This window comes from Microcebus murinus, chromosome 23 (assembly GCF_040939455.1).
Source record: "Microcebus murinus isolate Inina chromosome 23, M.murinus_Inina_mat1.0, whole genome shotgun sequence".
Taxonomy (NCBI): domain Eukaryota; kingdom Metazoa; phylum Chordata; class Mammalia; order Primates; family Cheirogaleidae; genus Microcebus; species Microcebus murinus.
The window spans coordinates 32,157,788-32,176,069 of NC_134126.1; the positions used below are offsets into that span (position 1 = coordinate 32,157,788).

The 18,282-nt window shown below is 36.3% G+C and overlaps 1 protein-coding gene, 1 long non-coding RNA gene and 1 pseudogene across 6 annotated transcripts in view; 2 read left to right on the forward strand and 1 right to left on the reverse strand.

Annotated features, from left to right (window-relative positions):
* CAMSAP2 (calmodulin regulated spectrin associated protein family member 2) overlaps positions 1 to 18,282 on the reverse strand; it is a 79,918-nt gene that overhangs the window by 3,178 nt on the left and 58,458 nt on the right. For 3 of the 5 annotated variants that reach the window (XM_075996979.1, XM_075996977.1, XM_075996981.1), the window contains 9 exons: positions 16,907 to 17,000; positions 11,728 to 11,810; positions 11,342 to 11,411; positions 8,811 to 11,016; positions 5,900 to 6,036; positions 5,188 to 5,408; positions 2,843 to 2,942; positions 1,907 to 2,022; positions 72 to 190 (listed from right to left, as the gene is read on the reverse strand). In XM_075996979.1, the coding sequence (XP_075853094.1) occupies positions 72 to 190; positions 1,907 to 2,022; positions 2,843 to 2,942; positions 5,188 to 5,408; positions 5,900 to 6,036; positions 8,811 to 11,016; positions 11,342 to 11,411; positions 11,728 to 11,810; positions 16,907 to 17,000 (3,146 nt within the window). The remainder of the gene's footprint in view (positions 1 to 71; positions 191 to 1,906; positions 2,023 to 2,842; positions 2,943 to 5,187; positions 5,409 to 5,899; positions 6,037 to 8,810; positions 11,017 to 11,341; positions 11,412 to 11,727; positions 11,811 to 16,906; positions 17,001 to 18,282) is intronic. The other 2 variants (XM_075996980.1, XM_075996978.1) reach the window with 1 other exon arrangement.
* LOC105860035 (uncharacterized) overlaps positions 1,940 to 18,282 on the forward strand; it is a 33,742-nt gene continuing 17,399 nt past the window's right edge. Inside the window, exons 1-2 of the long non-coding RNA XR_012914495.1 lie at positions 1,940 to 2,029; positions 12,009 to 12,055. This is a non-coding gene — a long non-coding RNA (uncharacterized LOC105860035). The remainder of the gene's footprint in view (positions 2,030 to 12,008; positions 12,056 to 18,282) is intronic.
* On the forward strand, positions 12,198 to 12,716 carry LOC142863858 (large ribosomal subunit protein uL24-like; annotated as a pseudogene).

An 18,282-nucleotide genomic window follows, 5' to 3' on the forward strand; every position in this document is an offset into this window, starting at 1 on the left:
TTGAATTAATAGAGAAGACCCCTATAGTTTTAGAATGTTGTTAAATTTAATTTTCATGCAAACATGTTTACCTCCAGTATTTTTTTCTTCTGACCTTCATTTACTTTTCCAGCCAAACAGCAATGAGCTAAAGCATTTTGTATTATATGCTTATTGGATTTTGCACTGGGTTCTTTGTAGAGCTTTGGTCCTGTGGTAAGGAATTAACAACAATAATAAAAACATCACTCCTAAGTCAGAAATAGTACTATTTTTAAATGATGTAATTGTTCCCACACTGATGAAACACCATAATAGAAGACCAAATTCTGTACTCAAAAGCCTCTTACTGGCTGTACTCCAATCAAAATATTATTTTATCCACACAGGGACACACCTGGAGGATGTTCCTATGGCCATCTGAGGCTGCCGCGTGAGAGCAGTGCTGGAAATAAAATACTGCTGAAATTGTCACACCATTTAACCTTTCTTAAGTATGGTAAGGTTAGTGACCTTGAAGTAGAAAAGGTCCATGAGTAATTTAAACATTTAAAAAGGCAAGAAAATGCTATATCTTTTTTCAGATTGCTCAACTGATCTAACCTAGAGAAGCAGAGAGGGTAACATGGAAACATTATCCTATCTCAGGCTTTAAAAACTGTCAGGCTGGCTGTAAGAGGCTGTATTAAAAGACACAGAGTAGAGTCTCTAGCAAGTTCTGACTTCTTTAGGCCTTTATAGGGCTTCCATTTCCATGTATCACAGGTGGATGGAGGCAGTCTACTATTGCTCATATATGTTCCTCTCCTGTGCCTTTCCATTTTAACTCTCAATGTGCTACTCCCATTTCCTCTTGTTTCCTTGCCAGCTTCATTTCTTTAGAAGTATCCTTAACCTACAGTCTGTCCTTCAATTTGTCTAAATTTGAAGCATGCCTACCGGAGTAGCTGGGACTACAGATGTGTGCCACTATGCCTGGCTAATTTTTTCTATTTTTGGTAAAGATGGGGTTTCGCTCTTGCTCAGGCTGGTCTCAAATTTCCAGCCTCAAGCAATTCTCCCACCTCGGCCTCCCAGAGCATTAGGATTATAGGCCTCTGGGCTGCCAAGCCCAGCCTTTAGAGCCTCTTGATACTTATTAAAGGTGCACAATTCTAGATACCCAGAAATCCCAATGTTAGGGAGAGGGCTTTGTGGATTCCAGCCTTTACTCAGTACCAAGGGCTTACATATTGCTGAAAGAACTTCTCTAAAACTTCTTCAGACCCAAATCATACCAAGAAACAGTCAACATTTTTAAGATAGAAATAGAGGGGCCGGGCTTGGTGGCTCACGCCTGTAATCCTAGCACTCTGGGAGGCCGAGGCGGGCGGATTGCTCAAGGTCAGGAGTTCAAAACCAGCCTGAGCGAGACCCCGTCTCTACCATAAAAATAGAAAGAAATTAATTGGCCAACTAATATATATAATATAAAAATCAGCCGGGCATGGTGGCTCGTGCCTGTAGTCCCAGCTACTCGGGAGGCTGAGGCAGGAGGATCGCTTGAGCCCAGGAGTTTGAGGTTGCTGTGAGCTAGGCTGACGCCACGGCACTCAATCTAGCCTAGGCAAGAAAGTGAGACTCTGTCTCAAAAAAAAAAAAAAAAAAAAAAGATAGAAATAGAGGAATTAGATGTAAGCAGCATTACTCATTTTGTTTAGAAACCTATTTCAATTCATCTGGGATTAGTCACTACTTCCCTCAGTGGAGCTGTATCACTGAAACTGAACTACCCGAAAGTGACCACCTGTATTCACTATTTTTTATTAGTCTCCTGTGTTTAGACCAGAAGATGAGCCAATAAAACTTTCTTTGGAATATTATCTATAGCCTACATCTATGAGTATGTTAAATTCAAATGTTTCCCTAAAAGTGTACAGACACTAACCTGTGTATTCTGTTCCAGAAGCCACCGAAGAGGTTGTTGATGCATTTTCCCAGTCCTTTTCTCCATTTCGACTGCCACAGCGACTTGGAGACAAGAAGCCTTCTACAGACTCTGACCTAAACAGTAAATAAAATATTTTTTATGTCTCAAACAGAGAAAGAATGGGGCCAGAAAGTATATGTGAGAGTACCAACCAAAATCAATCTAGAGGCTTAAAAATAATAACATGATGACAATGTTTTCTGTCTTACAGCTAACACAAGCCAAGTCCCTAGAATATTGTAGGCACCCTATAAATATTTGTTGAAAGAATGTTTTTCCATATGAAAATTGGCAATCTACACAAGAGGATGATGATACAAAGATTAAAATTCTAACATGACTGTCACTAGAAACATTCTTTTCTGATAGGGGTATTTCATTACCTCATAATTCATTATATTCAGTACTTTATATTTTATTGTGAAGTAATAAAATACTGACTTTCAGCCTCTAATCTATACCCCAAAGAAAGAGAATAAAAAAGAGATCTTTCCTAAGTCAGAAGCAACTTATTTTGGAATTATTATAATGGGGATAAACTCGTTATATTCAGTGGGAAATACACTAGAGAGGCTGGCACTATACAGATTATGTACTTCCTATTTCTACTGACCATGATTTAATCATAATCATGCTAGCAATTACTGGCATAGAATTACTGTTAATGTTTCATAGCATATAAAATATCAATGTCAATAATTCTAAATTCTAAAACATAAACACTGAAAGTAAATAGACCTCTTTACATAATTTAGCATAACATAAAAATTTATAATTATAATTTAGACATTATAAAAATATAAAATAAAAACACTAAAGAATTTTACTTATAATTTTGTATAATCACAGATACCATATTTTTTTCTATAAAAAAAATTCATGTTATGGACTTACCTTGGTGTCCTCTTGCCTGAATGCACACTCTCGTTATCACCTGTGTTTAGCGATGCCAAAGAAAGGCTAGAGACTGAAAAAACACGACAAATTCGTGATCCTGAATAGAAACAAAATTAGAAATTTAAAAGGAGCAACTAGCAAAGAGTCTGTTCATTAGATAACACCAGCATATGAAAATTAAGCATCTCGTAGTTTCTTTTCCTTTCTTCTTAATCTAAACACATAATATGCTTGCATGCATATATATATACAATTTATTTAAAGTTAGCAAGGACTTAGTTTTAGGAAACAATGATAAAACTAACTTGCTGTTCTAAAAGCAAAGTGCTAAGATGAGATATATTGTGATCCTAAAGGAAAAAAATTACCAGAAAGAATAAAATATGTTAAGGACTATCTCATTCCTAGGTGGAAAATTAATTTGCTGATTTCACCCAATACTGTATATTAAATAGTTTCACTGACTAGAAAAGACAGAATTCTCTTTGAACAGTCAATGTTATGTTATTTTTCCTCCCATTTAGAATAACTATGGGAATTCTCTAAAATTTTCCATGGTATTTGGTTTTAATAAAGATTTTTTAAAAATAATAGTATGCTTATATAGAAATCATTTTTTAATCAAATGAAACTTGATTTGACTTTTGACAATGAAATATGTAATAATCAAGAGATGCCAATGTTTTAAGGATTAGAAATTAGGAATTTCAATTGTTTGAAATAAGTTATATTAAAAACCATACTACTAAAATAAAAGCAACAATTAGGATGGGGTAAAATTCAGTCTTTTAATCAAAAGCAGGTACTGTCCCAGGAAATGACAGTATAACAGTGAACAAAAGAGTTCCAAGCCCATCCCTCTCCAAGGGGAAGACAGAATATGCACAAACATATTAGGAAGAAAAAAATGGAGAAGGGATAAAAGACGATTAAGGAAGAGTGCCCCATTAGGTAGGGTGGTCACAAGGACTTCTCCAAAGAAATGATATTTAAATCAGTGAAAGATGTGATCACTCAGCATAAGTAATTTTGGGGAGAATATATACAGTTATTTTTGTAAGTCTAGAATAACCAAATATATTTTTATTAAATAAAAGTGAAAGATATTTCAGAGCTCATCTGTATTTATTATATATCCTCTCTTTTTCCAGATGTGGAAAGCAGTTTGGACAAATACTGCTCAGATCACATAGCTTTTTGGTGACTTGTAATTATTGATAGAACCTGGTTTCCCAGTCCCCACACCAATGCTGTCTTTACCAAGTTCTTCTCTATCACTCTTTGCATTGGAAACTTCTTGAAGGGGCACAAAGCTGTACAATTTTGGCCTGAGAGGATGTATGGAATAGGGAAGAGCCAATTTCATTCCTTTACAGAGCAATGAAGTGTAATTATATCATGGGCCAATTCCATGTATTTGAGCCTCAGGTGTGTTTTCTTAGCACAAATCAGTAGAGCAAGCACTTTTTATTACTGGATGTCCCCTTGAGTTGATGCCTTGTCACGAGCACCATGGAGCCCCTAAATGTTGAGACCTTGAAAATTTCCTTGATTTACTGTATATTTTTACAGAACAGATGATTCTGCAACTCAAGCCATTCCTCTTTGCTTTTGGGAGACATCTGGCTATTGATTTTTAAAAAGCGGGTGGGAGGGGATCATGAAATCCAGCAAGGGCAATCAGTCAACCAGAGGCTCAGCTGGTTCCTATTATGTCAACTGCACCTGCTTTACCTTCAGGTTTCAATGTGTGTGGGGCACACGAATCTATGACAACTGACAGAATAGATCATTCTCTTTTTCACAGTTTACTTATATTTCTTTGAATGGCATCAATATCAATGTATCAATAAAAAAAATTAATGAAAAAAAGCGTATGCACGTTGAATTTAAAAAAAGTTATATTCTCAAGTGCAGAAGTTATAAATTTGGACTTCTGACCATTTCTAGGAAGAACTTGTGAATTTTCTGATCTTATATTCCTTATTATACCAACATGTTTGTTGTACATTTCATGCAGATAATATTTACCCTTAAATTTACAAGTATGTAAAGGATAGTTAATAATTCAGAGAGATTATATATGAGGGCACAGTTTCCTAATAGGTTAGTATTTAAACTGGATTTTTAGCATTCATATTTGTTCTTTTGCATATATGCATGCACACATAATACACTTAATTTGTTAAAAACTTCATTTGCTCATTTTGGTTTTCCAAATAACGAACATGCATAATCTCAAACTGTGTCTCCAATTTTGCATATCAAAGCACAGTCAAGGTGGCATGACAAACCAAGCTGGTGTTTTTTATGAACAGACTCTTCATAATAAGCTGTGTTACCTGGAGGACCTTTTATTGGTGTTTTTGGAGATTCAATATGATCTCTGTGAATAGATTTCGGTCGCTGTTTTTTTTGTTTTGATACTTGAGGACGAGGTTTAATTACTGTATCCATATCTTCCATAAGTTTCAGTTGTTTTCGCCTCATATATTCTTGCCTAATAAATTCTCTGCGTGCTCTCTCATCTTCCTTCTTCTGACGTTCTTCCTCAGTTTTTCGCCTACGAAATCAAATGGTTAAATTTCTTATTCTGCGTGCCAAAGACAAATGACATTGGAGAGAATTACGAATTTGATATGAGAAGGGAGAATTAATTGTATTTTGGCAAGTTGGGGTAAAAATGGTTCATTTAAAATGTATTTGAGATAATTTAGGTCATACATGTATATCTCCCAGTAAAGTTATTTTAAATTAATGTTTTTTACACATTTAAATTAATGGTTCTGGAGAACTTCACAGTAAGATGCCTCAAACTTAGGATAAAAATATAAAATCAGGCAATACTTTGGAAAAATAAATTGACTTCTACAAAGCACCAAAAAGCAGCATTGACCCAGTTGTCTTATATACTACAAATATCTCTGGAAAAAAATCTGTTAATAAAAATAAATGAGAAACTGCCTCTCTGAGTACATACTTACCAAATTTTCCTAAATATGCCCACGCATCATCAACGCTCAAATTTAGAACTGGCACAACGATTTCCTTTACCTTGTTTCCTCTTTCTTATGCTCCATTTCTGCTTCCAGCTGTTGTTTCCGAAGCTGAGTTTCTTTTTCCCTTCTTAATCGTTTCTCCAACAAAGCTGCCCGTTTCATTGCCATATCATTTTCTGCTTTTTGATCATCCTAAGAATTTCATTGAAAAAGATGAAATATTTTAAGTGCGAATATTCTCATTTTTAATTGTTGTAGTCACATTTTGTGGTTACACTTGTAACTGAAAATTTGAACTATGACAGCCCCATGGAATATGATCAAAGTCCAGAAATTATGAAGGGAGAACTGAAGTTGTAACAGTTCTATTAAGTAACAAAGGACACTTAAATTTATTTAAGTATATTCTTTCAAAACCTAAGAACTTTGCAAAGAACCATAAAAAGAAAAAAAAATAAAGATTTTTTTTTATCCTAATACAAAACTTAAAGTGGGGAGTTTCTAATTTTTAAAATTGCATTTAAATTATATTTAAAATATATGCTCAGTTAAAAAACAAACAAAACAAAAACAACAACAACAAAATGCAGGTAAAAAGCACCCCCAAATTAGCTACCCAGTGTTATATCACATAAATAAAACTACTGCTGCATGATTTTTTTTGAAGTTGAGGTAGTGACAGTTTGCTTGATAGGTTCTGAATTACACTGGAAGTTTTTTCTTTGAAGAGAATTAGGCATGATTATGCTCCTCTTCGAAAGTTCTTTAAATCTGAGGGCTAGTTCATTATCTGTAGGCCTCCTGGGCCTGCCCCAATTTCTACCCGAACTCTAAAGGATAGCTCTAGTTCTTAGAGGGCTTGAAAATGCTTCAAAGTTCTGGAAAATTATAGGTTGTAGATATGGTTCATTGTCTTAATGACTCCTTGTCAACTGTCCTTGTCAATAAAAATTTCTTTGGTATGTAATATATTCACAACATGGTGCCAGACATTACAAATATTAAAATACATGATGCCTTAGGTCAAGGAGCTTAAAAATCACAATAGGAAGAGGTACAAATAAGGTGCTTTGTGCTAGAGAGACATTTAACTCTGAATAGAGAGTCAGAAGATACCATTCAGACAATCAGTTCAAACACTCATATGTCTGTATCTAACAAACTGCATACATTTTGAAGTTTTCCAGGAACTTTACTGTGCTCTGGGGATAAAAAGATGCAGTACCTCTTGGAGGTCACGGTCTAAGAGACAAAGCAAATCATAACAAAATAGATGAAAACTTTGAGTCACAGGTACTACAGTTATGAATATCTTTAGGATACAACAGAACACACAAAGGAGGAAACATTTAACCTCTACTATGGAATTATGAAAGGCTTGAAAGCATGAAGTTAGCCTTAAAGAATAAAGCTAAGTCCAAAATAAAAGTTATGGGGAAGAAGCTGGACAAATAGGTTTAGATTAGTCTCTAAATGTCCCTGAATGTTATACTAAGAGGTTTGAACTTTATGAAGAATGGAATGCCATGATTATCAACAGGGAGCCTACTTAAGAAGCTATAATGGTCCAAGGGATGAGTACTGGGGATGCTGAGGACGAGGAAATGAATGGGATAGCAGGTATGGAATGGAAATGAGGGTGCAGATGTGCTGCCTGTTTTACATTATAGGTTTTTCCTCTGTTTTCTGTTCTCTGCAAGAAATAGAGGTAGCAAAGGTCTCTAAAACTAGACAGTAAACTTATATTAGTGCCTATAGTAGCATTCTTTTAAAAAATGGTGGTGTTACATGATTAAGGGACAAAACATGACTCACCTCCAAATTTTCAAGCATTGAGAGGGGCCAAAAGGGTAATCATCCTGAGATCAACTTTAAAATAAGTTATAAATTTCCAACATTATGGTCCTTTTCAGAGGGTACAAAAAGATATTTTTTCCAACGTTAAATGATCAAAAGTAAAACTAGCAATTGTAATCACTTTAGTATTCTTGTGTTCTTATTGCACTATTGCTGTTTGCTTCAATTTAAAATCTTAAAATTATAAATTGTTGCTGTTGGGTGTTGTCTTTTCTATCTAAATTTCAAAATTGTAGGGCTACACAGGATCAGAGATTATCTGCTTTAGTCCCTTAATTAAAAAAAAAAAAAGAAGTATGAATAACATACATTTCCAATTATAAAAAAAGTTCTTCTCTATATTTGGAAAATATAGAAAAACATAAAGATGAACAAAATGGATGATAATCTAGTAGAGAACTTTTAAAATATTATTAGGCTTTTCTAGTTTTTCTAATATCTATGATAAATTCTAATATCTTTACCATCAAGAGATGATACTGTTCAATATTTATGTTAGTTGGCTACAGAATTGTTTATGTTGTATCCAATACCAATACTGAGATTAAAGGTCATGTGCTAGACTTTTAGCCAATGCTTTTAAAGGAGCTATTTCAATGACAACTGTTCAAACTATATATGCTTTTTAAAATATTTTACCTTGCAAGAGCCTATCTGGTCAGTTTTTAAAAATTTCTTTAAAAAGATTTTTAAAAGCTTACTGTATACTTACATATGCCAAGTTATCAGCTTTTTACAAATTGGCAATGGAATCTCTCTTTGAGGAGATCTGAATAGCTTAATTTTTAAAAGGCTTTTGTGAAAGTGAGAAAGAGCAGTAGAGGAGTAGAAACAGGGAGTGTATCTAAACATGTACCATAACTGGGATAAAAGGATCCATCACAGCTTTGAGTCCACGACGGAAGGATACCGTAGAAATCACAGTGTGCTGGAATGTTACTCTAGTCCACCAAGGGGGAGGTGCCACATTATACTTTGTAGGATTAATGACAGACTTGCAATAAGAGAGACTGGTACTAAAATAAGTAAGCACGTTAACCAAAAAAACCCTCCCCAAAACCCCACACTCATCTAATGAAGATGCCCAGAAATATGCAGATTAACATTACCTTAAAAAAGAATCCACAGCATACTTTCTGGTCATCATCAAATTGTTCTTTATCACTTTCTCCATCATATTTTTCAACAGATACATCAGCCTTTTCAGGTGGTTTCAAATCTGAGAGGGAAACTTCAATCAGGTTGACATTTTTAGGAGCGGTAGGTGGGAGAATGAGTTTAGGAGGTGGTTCTGTGGGTTGATTCAGCTGGTCCTCATTTGGTGTCAGGCACACAGTCTCTGTGACAGGCTGTGACAGGACTTCAGAAACTGTTGACTCAAAAGGTTTGATCTCCTTTTCTTCTGGATCATGTCCATCACGCCGTTCCAAAGTCCCTTTGGATTCCAGCTCCTCCTTTTTACCTTCTTCTTTAGGTTTGGATTCTTTTAACTGAGGTTCTCCATCATCCCCAAAACAGACAAACGACCTGGTCTGAATAGGAACCTGACTTGGAGAAAACCTCCTTAGCCGAGGAAGACTATCCACAGACCGGGGGGGAGTCAAGGTTCGATTCAAAGGTGTTATTTTTAACTCATTTGGCCTAGGAGTCCTTTGATTTTTAACAGAAAAAGATGTGCTTTTCCTGTTAGAGGACTGCGGAGATGGATGGGTGGGACGAGGGGAGTCTGCCAGGAAAGGCGCGACGGCTGATGACAGGCCTGCCTGCCTAGAAGGCTTAAAATCTCTAAGCTGTTTCTGTGGAGAGGGTTGTGGAGGTGAAATCACCCAAGACTGCTGCTCTCTCATCTGCATTAACATCTCCTGCTGAAGTGACAAGCGCTGCATTTCTTGTTGTAGAAAATGCAGGGACGAATTTAACTTTTCAATGGATTTTGTATATTCTAAAATCTCTCCTTCATTTAAAGTTTCTTCTGAGGGGCTTGCCAGGTTCCACTGCTTCTCAGGATCCACAGGTGTGGTTGGAGACTTTAGCCACTTGGCCTGAGGACTCTCCATGCTTTCTTTTATGTCTGCCAGAGACTTGCTCCTCTGCCCATCAGTTTTTTGTGACTCCTTTTCCTTTGCTCGGTCAGTATACACTTTCTCATCTTCAGCACCAGCGGCTTCCTCTCGAAGAGGGGAAATCCCTTCCCCTTTCTTTTTCACTACAGTAAGGAAGGCTGTCCTTCCCATTTTCTGCCTCTGTTTAGTAAAAGCGGCTTCCATTTTCTTTTTCTGGGCTTCTATAGCCCGCCTCTTTTCCTCTAGCTTCATCCTAAGATGCACCATTTCAGAAGCCAACAGCTGGGTAGTGTCCCGTCCTTGTGGAATGCCTGTTTCTTCTGGAATTTGTGCCCAACCAACCACATGAGGAATATTAAGTTCAGAGCCCTCTGGTGTAGTTTTTTGAGAACTGCTTCCACTACTTTTTCCATCAGTGTGATTCAGTTTCCTGAACTTCTGTTCAGCAAAGCTGGTCATTTTAACTCCAGAATTGGAAGAAGCACTGCTACCTGGTTGAGATTTGGTGCTTACAGTGCTTGGACAAGGACTCAAAGCATCTCTGGGGTTGCTGGTTCGTATATCATAATCCTGAAGAAATTTAGATGCATCATCCATGTCAGAGTCTAAGCTTACAGTATAATCTCTCAAAGAAGAATCTTCATCCATAGTTTCAGGAATATCTTCTGAAGGAACATGGATTCCAGTGTCTACTTCAGTATTGTCAGTTATGGGACTCAAGGCACCTTTTGTATCAGTTATATTATCGGGACTAGATGGATTTAGCTTGATGTTTGAATTGAGGATACTCATTTCCTGGCTATGAAGAAAGAAGCCATTAGCAATTTGGTCTGGCCGGGGAGTGTGAGGACATTTTTCAGTATCGTGAATTATCTGTAAAGCCTCTTCAATGCTTGGTGTCTCTATCTGATTGCCAAATTCATCTAGAAGTACTCTATTTTGTAAAGCTCCATTTGGAAGCTTGTAATGAACATTTTCATTAGAATTTAGTTCGTTTGTATTAACGGGTACATAAGACTTGAAGTCACCATGAGAATCTACATTAAGTTCTTCTTCAATACTTTCTGCTTCCTCTTCTCCATTTATTGGCTTGAAGGATAAATTTTTCCTAATGTTTTTAGATACACGATTGTTGTTCACAGTAAGTCCTTCATTACTAATAGAACGGGTGATTCCTCGGTTTGGAGTGGATCTCGGTACACTATCTTCTTTATCAAAAGAAATATCAAATGAAACGCCATGCACTGATGACCTAAGAAAAATTTAAAGAGAAAATCTTTAAAAATTCTGGAAAACAAATTAATTTTTTATACCATTGAACAACAATTATTTCAAATTATATTTCCTTTCTTTCCCATTTCTCATAATCACATTGTTCTCAAGGTGAGGTTAGGGCTAACTAGCTACCTTTTAAAGTTAGCCCCTTTAGTCTCTCTATAGCTGCTTACGTTGCCCTTTTCAAATTTAGGTATGAATTAAAAGTCTAATTGGTTATCAACAAAAGAGAGACACACAGAGATAAAAAATTAGCATTTCTTGATAATGTGAATACACTAAAAATAATTCTTTTTGCCTACCTTTTCTCTTTGGGCCATGTCCCTATGAAGCCATCAACATAAGACATAGATGAAGACCTTCTAATTCCTCCTTTAAATGAAAAAAAAAAGCCATTGAAATCACATAAAAAATTTTAATTTATAGCACTTTAACAGATTTCATATATTTGAGAATTCATTAAGAGCAATTAAAATTAAGTAGAATTGGAGAATTCTGGAGAATTAGAATTATAGAGAATTAGAGATCATTTTATTAAGAAAAATGAGCATAAAGAAACAGACCGAGCTTTTAGTGTGTAATAACAGCTAATTTGCAGAAAAAGAATGGGTATTTATTTATATTTATTCTCAATTATTACCTGGGTAACTTAAAATAGGATTTTCCTAGGCTTTTTCAAATATATTACCTGAGGCTGAAGAATGAGCTTGGGGACGTGAATATCTAGAAGGCAAATGATGATGAGACTGTGCAAATGTAGCTCCTTCCCCACTGCAATGTAAAATAATTTTGAAATATTATATTTTAGCTGCTTAATATAAATACTGTATAGAATGACTGAAGTTAGAGATAATACTATCATCTGATTGCTTATTCTAAATTTTAAAAATATGGAAATGTAATATATTGTTTAAACCAAAGAATGGCTATGATTATAGTATATATCTATATATATTTTATGTCTTTCAGCCAAACAACTTGAAGTACTTTCATATACCTCTCAATGCCCTTGTGAGGTAAGATAATGGCATATTATTTTCATTTTATAAATAGAAAATGGAGAAATAAAAAGAATTTAAATGAAACTTACAAACTTGAAATATTTTGGTCAAATCCAAATCTGTAAAAACTGTAAGTATAATAAGCCCTTGTAAAGACCTGACAGCCTCCTTGCTCACAGACCTATGTCTGCATTATCTCTATGCCCTTTTGGGGTCATCGCCAAAGCAGCAGTGGCTAAAATGAAGTTCAATCCCTTTGAGACGTGTGACGAAAGCAAGAAACACAAAAGGCCTTTCGATGCACCTTTCAGCATTCACAAATTACGTCTTCAACTCTTTCCAAAGAGCTGACACAGAAGTACAATATTCGATACATGCCCATCCAGAAGGATGAAGAAGTGTGGGTTGTGCAGAGACTCTATAAAGGTCAGCAAATTAGCAAAGTAGTCCAGGTTTACAGGAAGAAATATGTCGTCTACACTGAATGAGTGCAGCCAGAAAGGGCTAATGGCACAGCGGTCCATGTGAGTCCATTCATCCCAGCAAGGTAGTTATCATTGGGCTCAAACTGGACAAAGATCACGAAAAGATCCTTGAACAGAAAGCCAAATCTCACCAAGTAGGAAAGAAAAAGGGCAAATATGAGGAAGAAACAATTGAGAAGATGCAAGAATAGGGTAATTTTTTTTTTTTTTTTTTTTTGAGACAGAGTCTTACTTTGTTGCCCAGGCTAGAGTGAGTGCCGCGGCGTCAGCCTAGCTCACAGCAACCTCAAGCTCCTGGGCTCAAGCAATTCTACTGCCTCAGCCTCCCATGTAGCTGGGACTACAGGCATGTGCCACCATGCCCGGCTAATTTTTTCTATATATATTAGTTGGCCAATTAAGTTCTTTCTATTTATACTAGAGACGGGGTCTCGCTCTTGCGGAGGCTGGTTTCTAAGTCCTGACCTCAAGCAATCCGCCCGCCTCAGCCTCCCAGAGTGCTAGGATTATAAGCGTGAGCCACCGCGCCTGGCCAGAGTAAGGTAATCTTCTATAAAACTTTCATTAACAACTGCTACAATGAAAAAAGAAAAAAATCAATTACATTAAGATTAATATAGTGTTACACGAAATAACTTGCAAATAGAAAGTCAAATACTGCATGTTCTCACAAGTGGGAGCTAAATAATGAGTACACATGGACACAGAAAGTGGAATAATAGACACTGGAGAATCAGAAGGGTGGGAGCATGGGAGAGGGGTGTGGGAAGAGTAATTACCTAATGGGTACTACATACACTAATTTTTGGGTGAGAGTCACACAAAAAGCCAAGACTTTACCACTATGTGACAATCCATGTAACAAATCTGCACATATACCCCCTAAATATGTTTAAAAAATTTTTTTTTAAGGATTAATATAGTGAGCTGTACCTTCAAGACCTCAATAACTATAATGACATGAAGCTTTCCTGTTATTTCTCCTTATTTAATTCCACTCTATTCCAATTAATGCAGGGGCTTAGATAGTCTATTTCTCAAATTGTAATATAATGACATTTGGCCAGAATCAAACTATCCTCTCTTAATTTTTCTCTTTACATGTTTTAAGTCTGCAATGTCTCTCCTTGCAGTTAATTGAAGAAGTTAGGTATACCCACTCCCAAGTGATTGAGAGTAAATTGGGAAACAAGATATAGTGACTGTAGCTCTATAGCTCTCTCAAACCATATTATCTTTGGCTAATGTAAACTGATATGATGAACAAGTCAACCAGAGAATTCAAAAGTAAATAGCAATGCAGTATTCTTACTATCTAATGAAAGCTTAATGAGCTTCTCCAAAAGCAACAATACCTGAAGAACTTGTCCAAAGCAAATCTTGTCTGCCCCTATGGAGCTTTCCCCTCTAACTACACATCACATTTTCCTTCAGTTTTACTTGTAACCATTTGTTAGGACTGTCAGAGCACACTCTCCCTGCTCTCTTGGTATGTTTTTCTCTATTGGCCACCCCCCCACCCCCGCCCAACATCACTTCTACAATTTCTACTCTCCCTTAGATCTCCGACAGTAAGGTAATCTTGACTACAAGCAAGTAACTTATTATATTCACTCTTTTTCTTTCCCAAATACTGGCTACAGTGTTGTAAATTCCTACTGTCTCACTTTCACATCTGCATAGAGGATTTTGATCTGGTGTAACTCTTCAATAGCTGGCTGCCAAATGTGTAGAGTAGCTGCTGAAAATGTCTTTTGCTTTGCCTATCTTTTTCTCTCTCTTTTTTTTTTTTTCCTCATAAGAGCATTATTTAGGTACAATAAAATCTGTCGATGTGTCTACATTATTCCCAGGAAGAGTAAAAATCCTTGAATCCTTCAAAAGTTCTACAATGTTGGAGAAATACAATGGACCATGTGGAGACTTACAAAAATGAAAGGATGACTAGGAGCCTAGAATAACAGCTATACACCAACTCTTCAAGGAAAAGAATTTAGACCTCTATCTGGGTTATAAAAATAGTTCCTACTAGGAAAAATAGAAAAAAAGAGACACTTAGATGTCTGAGAAAAAAAGAGATGAGTCTTCCAGGGAATCTGAATTTAGACATTTTTCAATGTTAGAAATGTGGAAAACTGTACTTTTAGGTTCCTAGAAATAATAATTATGAAAGGAGAATTTAAAGATTTAATAGTACAAGAGTGATAACCTAGAAAATATTGAGTGTTTCTGAAATTTTTTTTTTTTTTTTTGAGACAGAGTCTCGCTTTGTTGTCCAGGCTAGAGTGAGTGCCGTGGCATCAGCCTAGCTCACAGCAACCTCAAACTCCTGGGCTCAAGCGATCCTCCTCCCGAGTAGCTAGGACTACAGGCATGAGCCACCATGCCCGGCTAATTTTTATATATATATCAGTTGGCCAATTAATTTCTTTCTATTTATAGTAGAGACGGGGTCTCGCTCTTGCTCAGGCTGGTTTTGAACTCCTGACCTTGAGCAATCCGCGGGCCTCGGCCTCCCAAGAGCTAGGATTATAGGCGTGAGCCACCGTGCCCATCCTGAAATTTTCAAGGAAGGAAATGTCACTATGTAACCAACCCAGGAAAGCACTGAAGAAATAATATGTAGAAAAAAGTTCCCCATAGGAAAAAATGTACAGAAGCTCTTAAATCAACAATATTTTAACTTAACATCTTTGCAGTAAATCTCAGGGATAGTTATGGAATAGAAAACGTAATGGAAATAATAACATTTGTAGTAGTAAACCAGAGGTAAGGGAAGGACATGCTTTCTTAAGTTGTAATTTATAGACATTAGAAAGTTCACACAGTAAGAAGCCCTATAAAGGTAATAAGAGTTTTGTCAAGGTTTAGATTTCACATTCATTAACATGCACTTGAAGAGAGAAATGTCTTAAATGTGAGGAGCAGGTGACAGCTTCAGCAGTACAAGCTCATATTTTGTGTTAGGCCAAGAGTTCATACAGAAATTACTTTGAATTTTTCACTAATAATCTTTTTGTTTTGTTTTTTTTTTTTGTTTTGTTTTTGAGACAGAGTCTCATTCTTTGCCTGGGCTAGAGTGCCCTGGCGTCAGCCTAGCTCACAGCAACCTCAAACTCCTGGGCTCAAGGGATCCTCCTGCCTCAGCCTCCCGAGTAGCTGGGACTACAGGCATGTGCCACCATGCCTGGCTACTTTTTTCTATGTATTTTTAGTTGGCCAATTAATTTGTTTCTATTTTCAGTAGACAGGGGGTCTCACTCTTGCTCAGGCTGGTTTCGAACTCCTGACCTTGAGCGATCTGCCTGCCTCAGCCTCCTAGAGTGCTAGGATTACAGGTGTGAGCCACCGCGCCCGGCCTACTGAAAACATTTTTAAACAAACTAATGTTCCTATCACATACTTGGATGAGAAGTCAGGATTATCCTGATATCAAATGGTAGGAATTTTTACTTTGCTTTCAATTCATTCCCTGACATTAAGAACTGAAGCATTTGATATGAACAATTTGATATCACAATAAATATGCTACTGTGATCTCTCAATAGGTATAGTAACCAGAAAACAAAAAGAAAAACTTTTTCAAAGATTTTTTTTTTTTTTTTTTTTTTTGAGACAGAGTCTTGCTTTGTTGCCCAGGCTAGAGTGAGTGCCATGGCATCAGCCTAGCTCACAGCAACCTCAAACTCCTGGGCTCAAGCGATCCTTCTGTCTCAGCCTCCCGAGTAGCTGGGACTACAGGCATGCGCCACCATGCCCGGCTAATTTTTATATATATATATATATCAGTTGGCCAATTAGTTTCTTTCTATTTATAGTAGAGACGGGGTCTCACTCTTGCTCAGGCTGGTTTTGAACTCCTGACCTTGAGCAATCCGCCCGCCTCGGCCTCCCAGAGAGCTAGGATTACAGGCGTGAGCCACCGCGCCCGGCCTCAAAGATTTTTTTTAATTATAAAAAATTTAAATCCTAACAAAATTAAAAAATCACCCCCAGGCCTAAGAGTTACCTATGAAACTGTTCACAATTATAAACAAGTCATGCAGCAAAAATCTGGTCTTACATTGGTTATTTAGAACTTAGAATATATTCCACAGATGTAGCCAATCAAAAAAAAAAAAAAAAGAAAAGAAAAGAATATAGTCTCCTACTTGTAAGTGTGGTTTATAAAAGCCTATTTGCCTATTTATTAAACATTCATTTCAGCGTAAATTTCAATAATGTGTAAGTTAAAACAGGCTTTAACAGGATAATCTCATTACAACTTAGTTCAAAATCCAACTGACATTTTATAAAACCTTATTTAATGCAATAAAATATTACTTGATTTCATTAGCATAGTGAGTGGAAATAGTGAAAATAAAGTTCCTGTGGAGTCTACCTTGAGGCGAAGTCAGAACTACACGAACTATCCGGCAAGCTTCTCTTGGCAGCATTCAAGACAGGCATTGATGGCATGTCTGCCGCAGGTTCAGCTAGAATAAAAGATAAAAAGCTAAAACCTGAAAATGACATGTTTAACATGTTTATAATATTATCTCAAGAGCTATGGACAATAAATAAATGTTTAAAATTGAATCTCTATTTCTCTTACTGCTTCTAGAGAAATCATACCATAAAGCTTCTTAAATAATTTTCAAAGTGTTAAATTTTCTTTAAACTCTTCTTGAAGTATCCTGACTTAAAAAATTCATTTGATTAAGGATGATTAGGGGGAAAAGGCCTAACATAAAATACAGATATTCAAAATAAAAATAAATTTAAGTGTTTATTTTGTGAAAGCTTTCACAGAAATTCAGATATATATGGTCATCTTTGCTTCTTTATGAAATAGCTGGTATTTTGGTAATCAGTTAAAGAAAGATAAAATTTCATTAGAGAATTAGAAAATAATTAAACCCACTGGTATAGTTTACATTTTTATAAGTAACTCTGGGGGAAGACTCAATTTCCTTTTTGACTTTGAGATCTAATGCAACAGCTATTGGCATTTTGAATAGTGGGCTTTACAGCTAAAATCACAGAAAGCAATGTATGTTAAAATCTTATGTTAACTGTAAAAAATTATACAAATATTGGTTATGATCATTACTAAAGATATCTGACTTTACTTAATGGCCCAGGGAAGGACCTCAATTCTTTTTTTTTTTTTTTCTTTTTATTTCGGCATATTATGGGGGTACAGATTTTAAGGTTTCAATAAATGCCCATTTCCCCCCCTCCCCCCAAAAGTCTGAGTCTCCATCATGACCATCCCCTAGATGGTGCACATCTCACTCATTATGTATGTATATACTCGCCCCCTCCCCCCTCCCACCTGCCCAATACCCTATTACTGTAGTACCTATGTGTCCACTTAGGTGCTACTCAGTTAATACCAGTTTGCTGGAGAATATATCTGATGCTTGTTTTTCCATTCTTGGGATACTTCACTTAGTAGTATGGGTTCCAGCTCTAACCAGGAAAATATAAGATGTGCTATATCACCATTGTTTCTTAGAGCTGAATAGTACTCCATGGTATACATATACCACATTTTATTAATCCATTCTTGGATTGATGGGCACTTGGGCTGTTTCCACAGCCTTGCAATTATGAATTGTGCTGCTATAAACATTCGAGTGCAAGTGTCTTTTTTGTAGAGTGTCATTGGATCATTTGGGTAGATGCCCAGCAATGGGATTGCTGGATCAAATGGTAGATTCACTTGTATCGCTTTAAGGTATCTCCATATTGCTTTCCACAGAGGTTGAACTA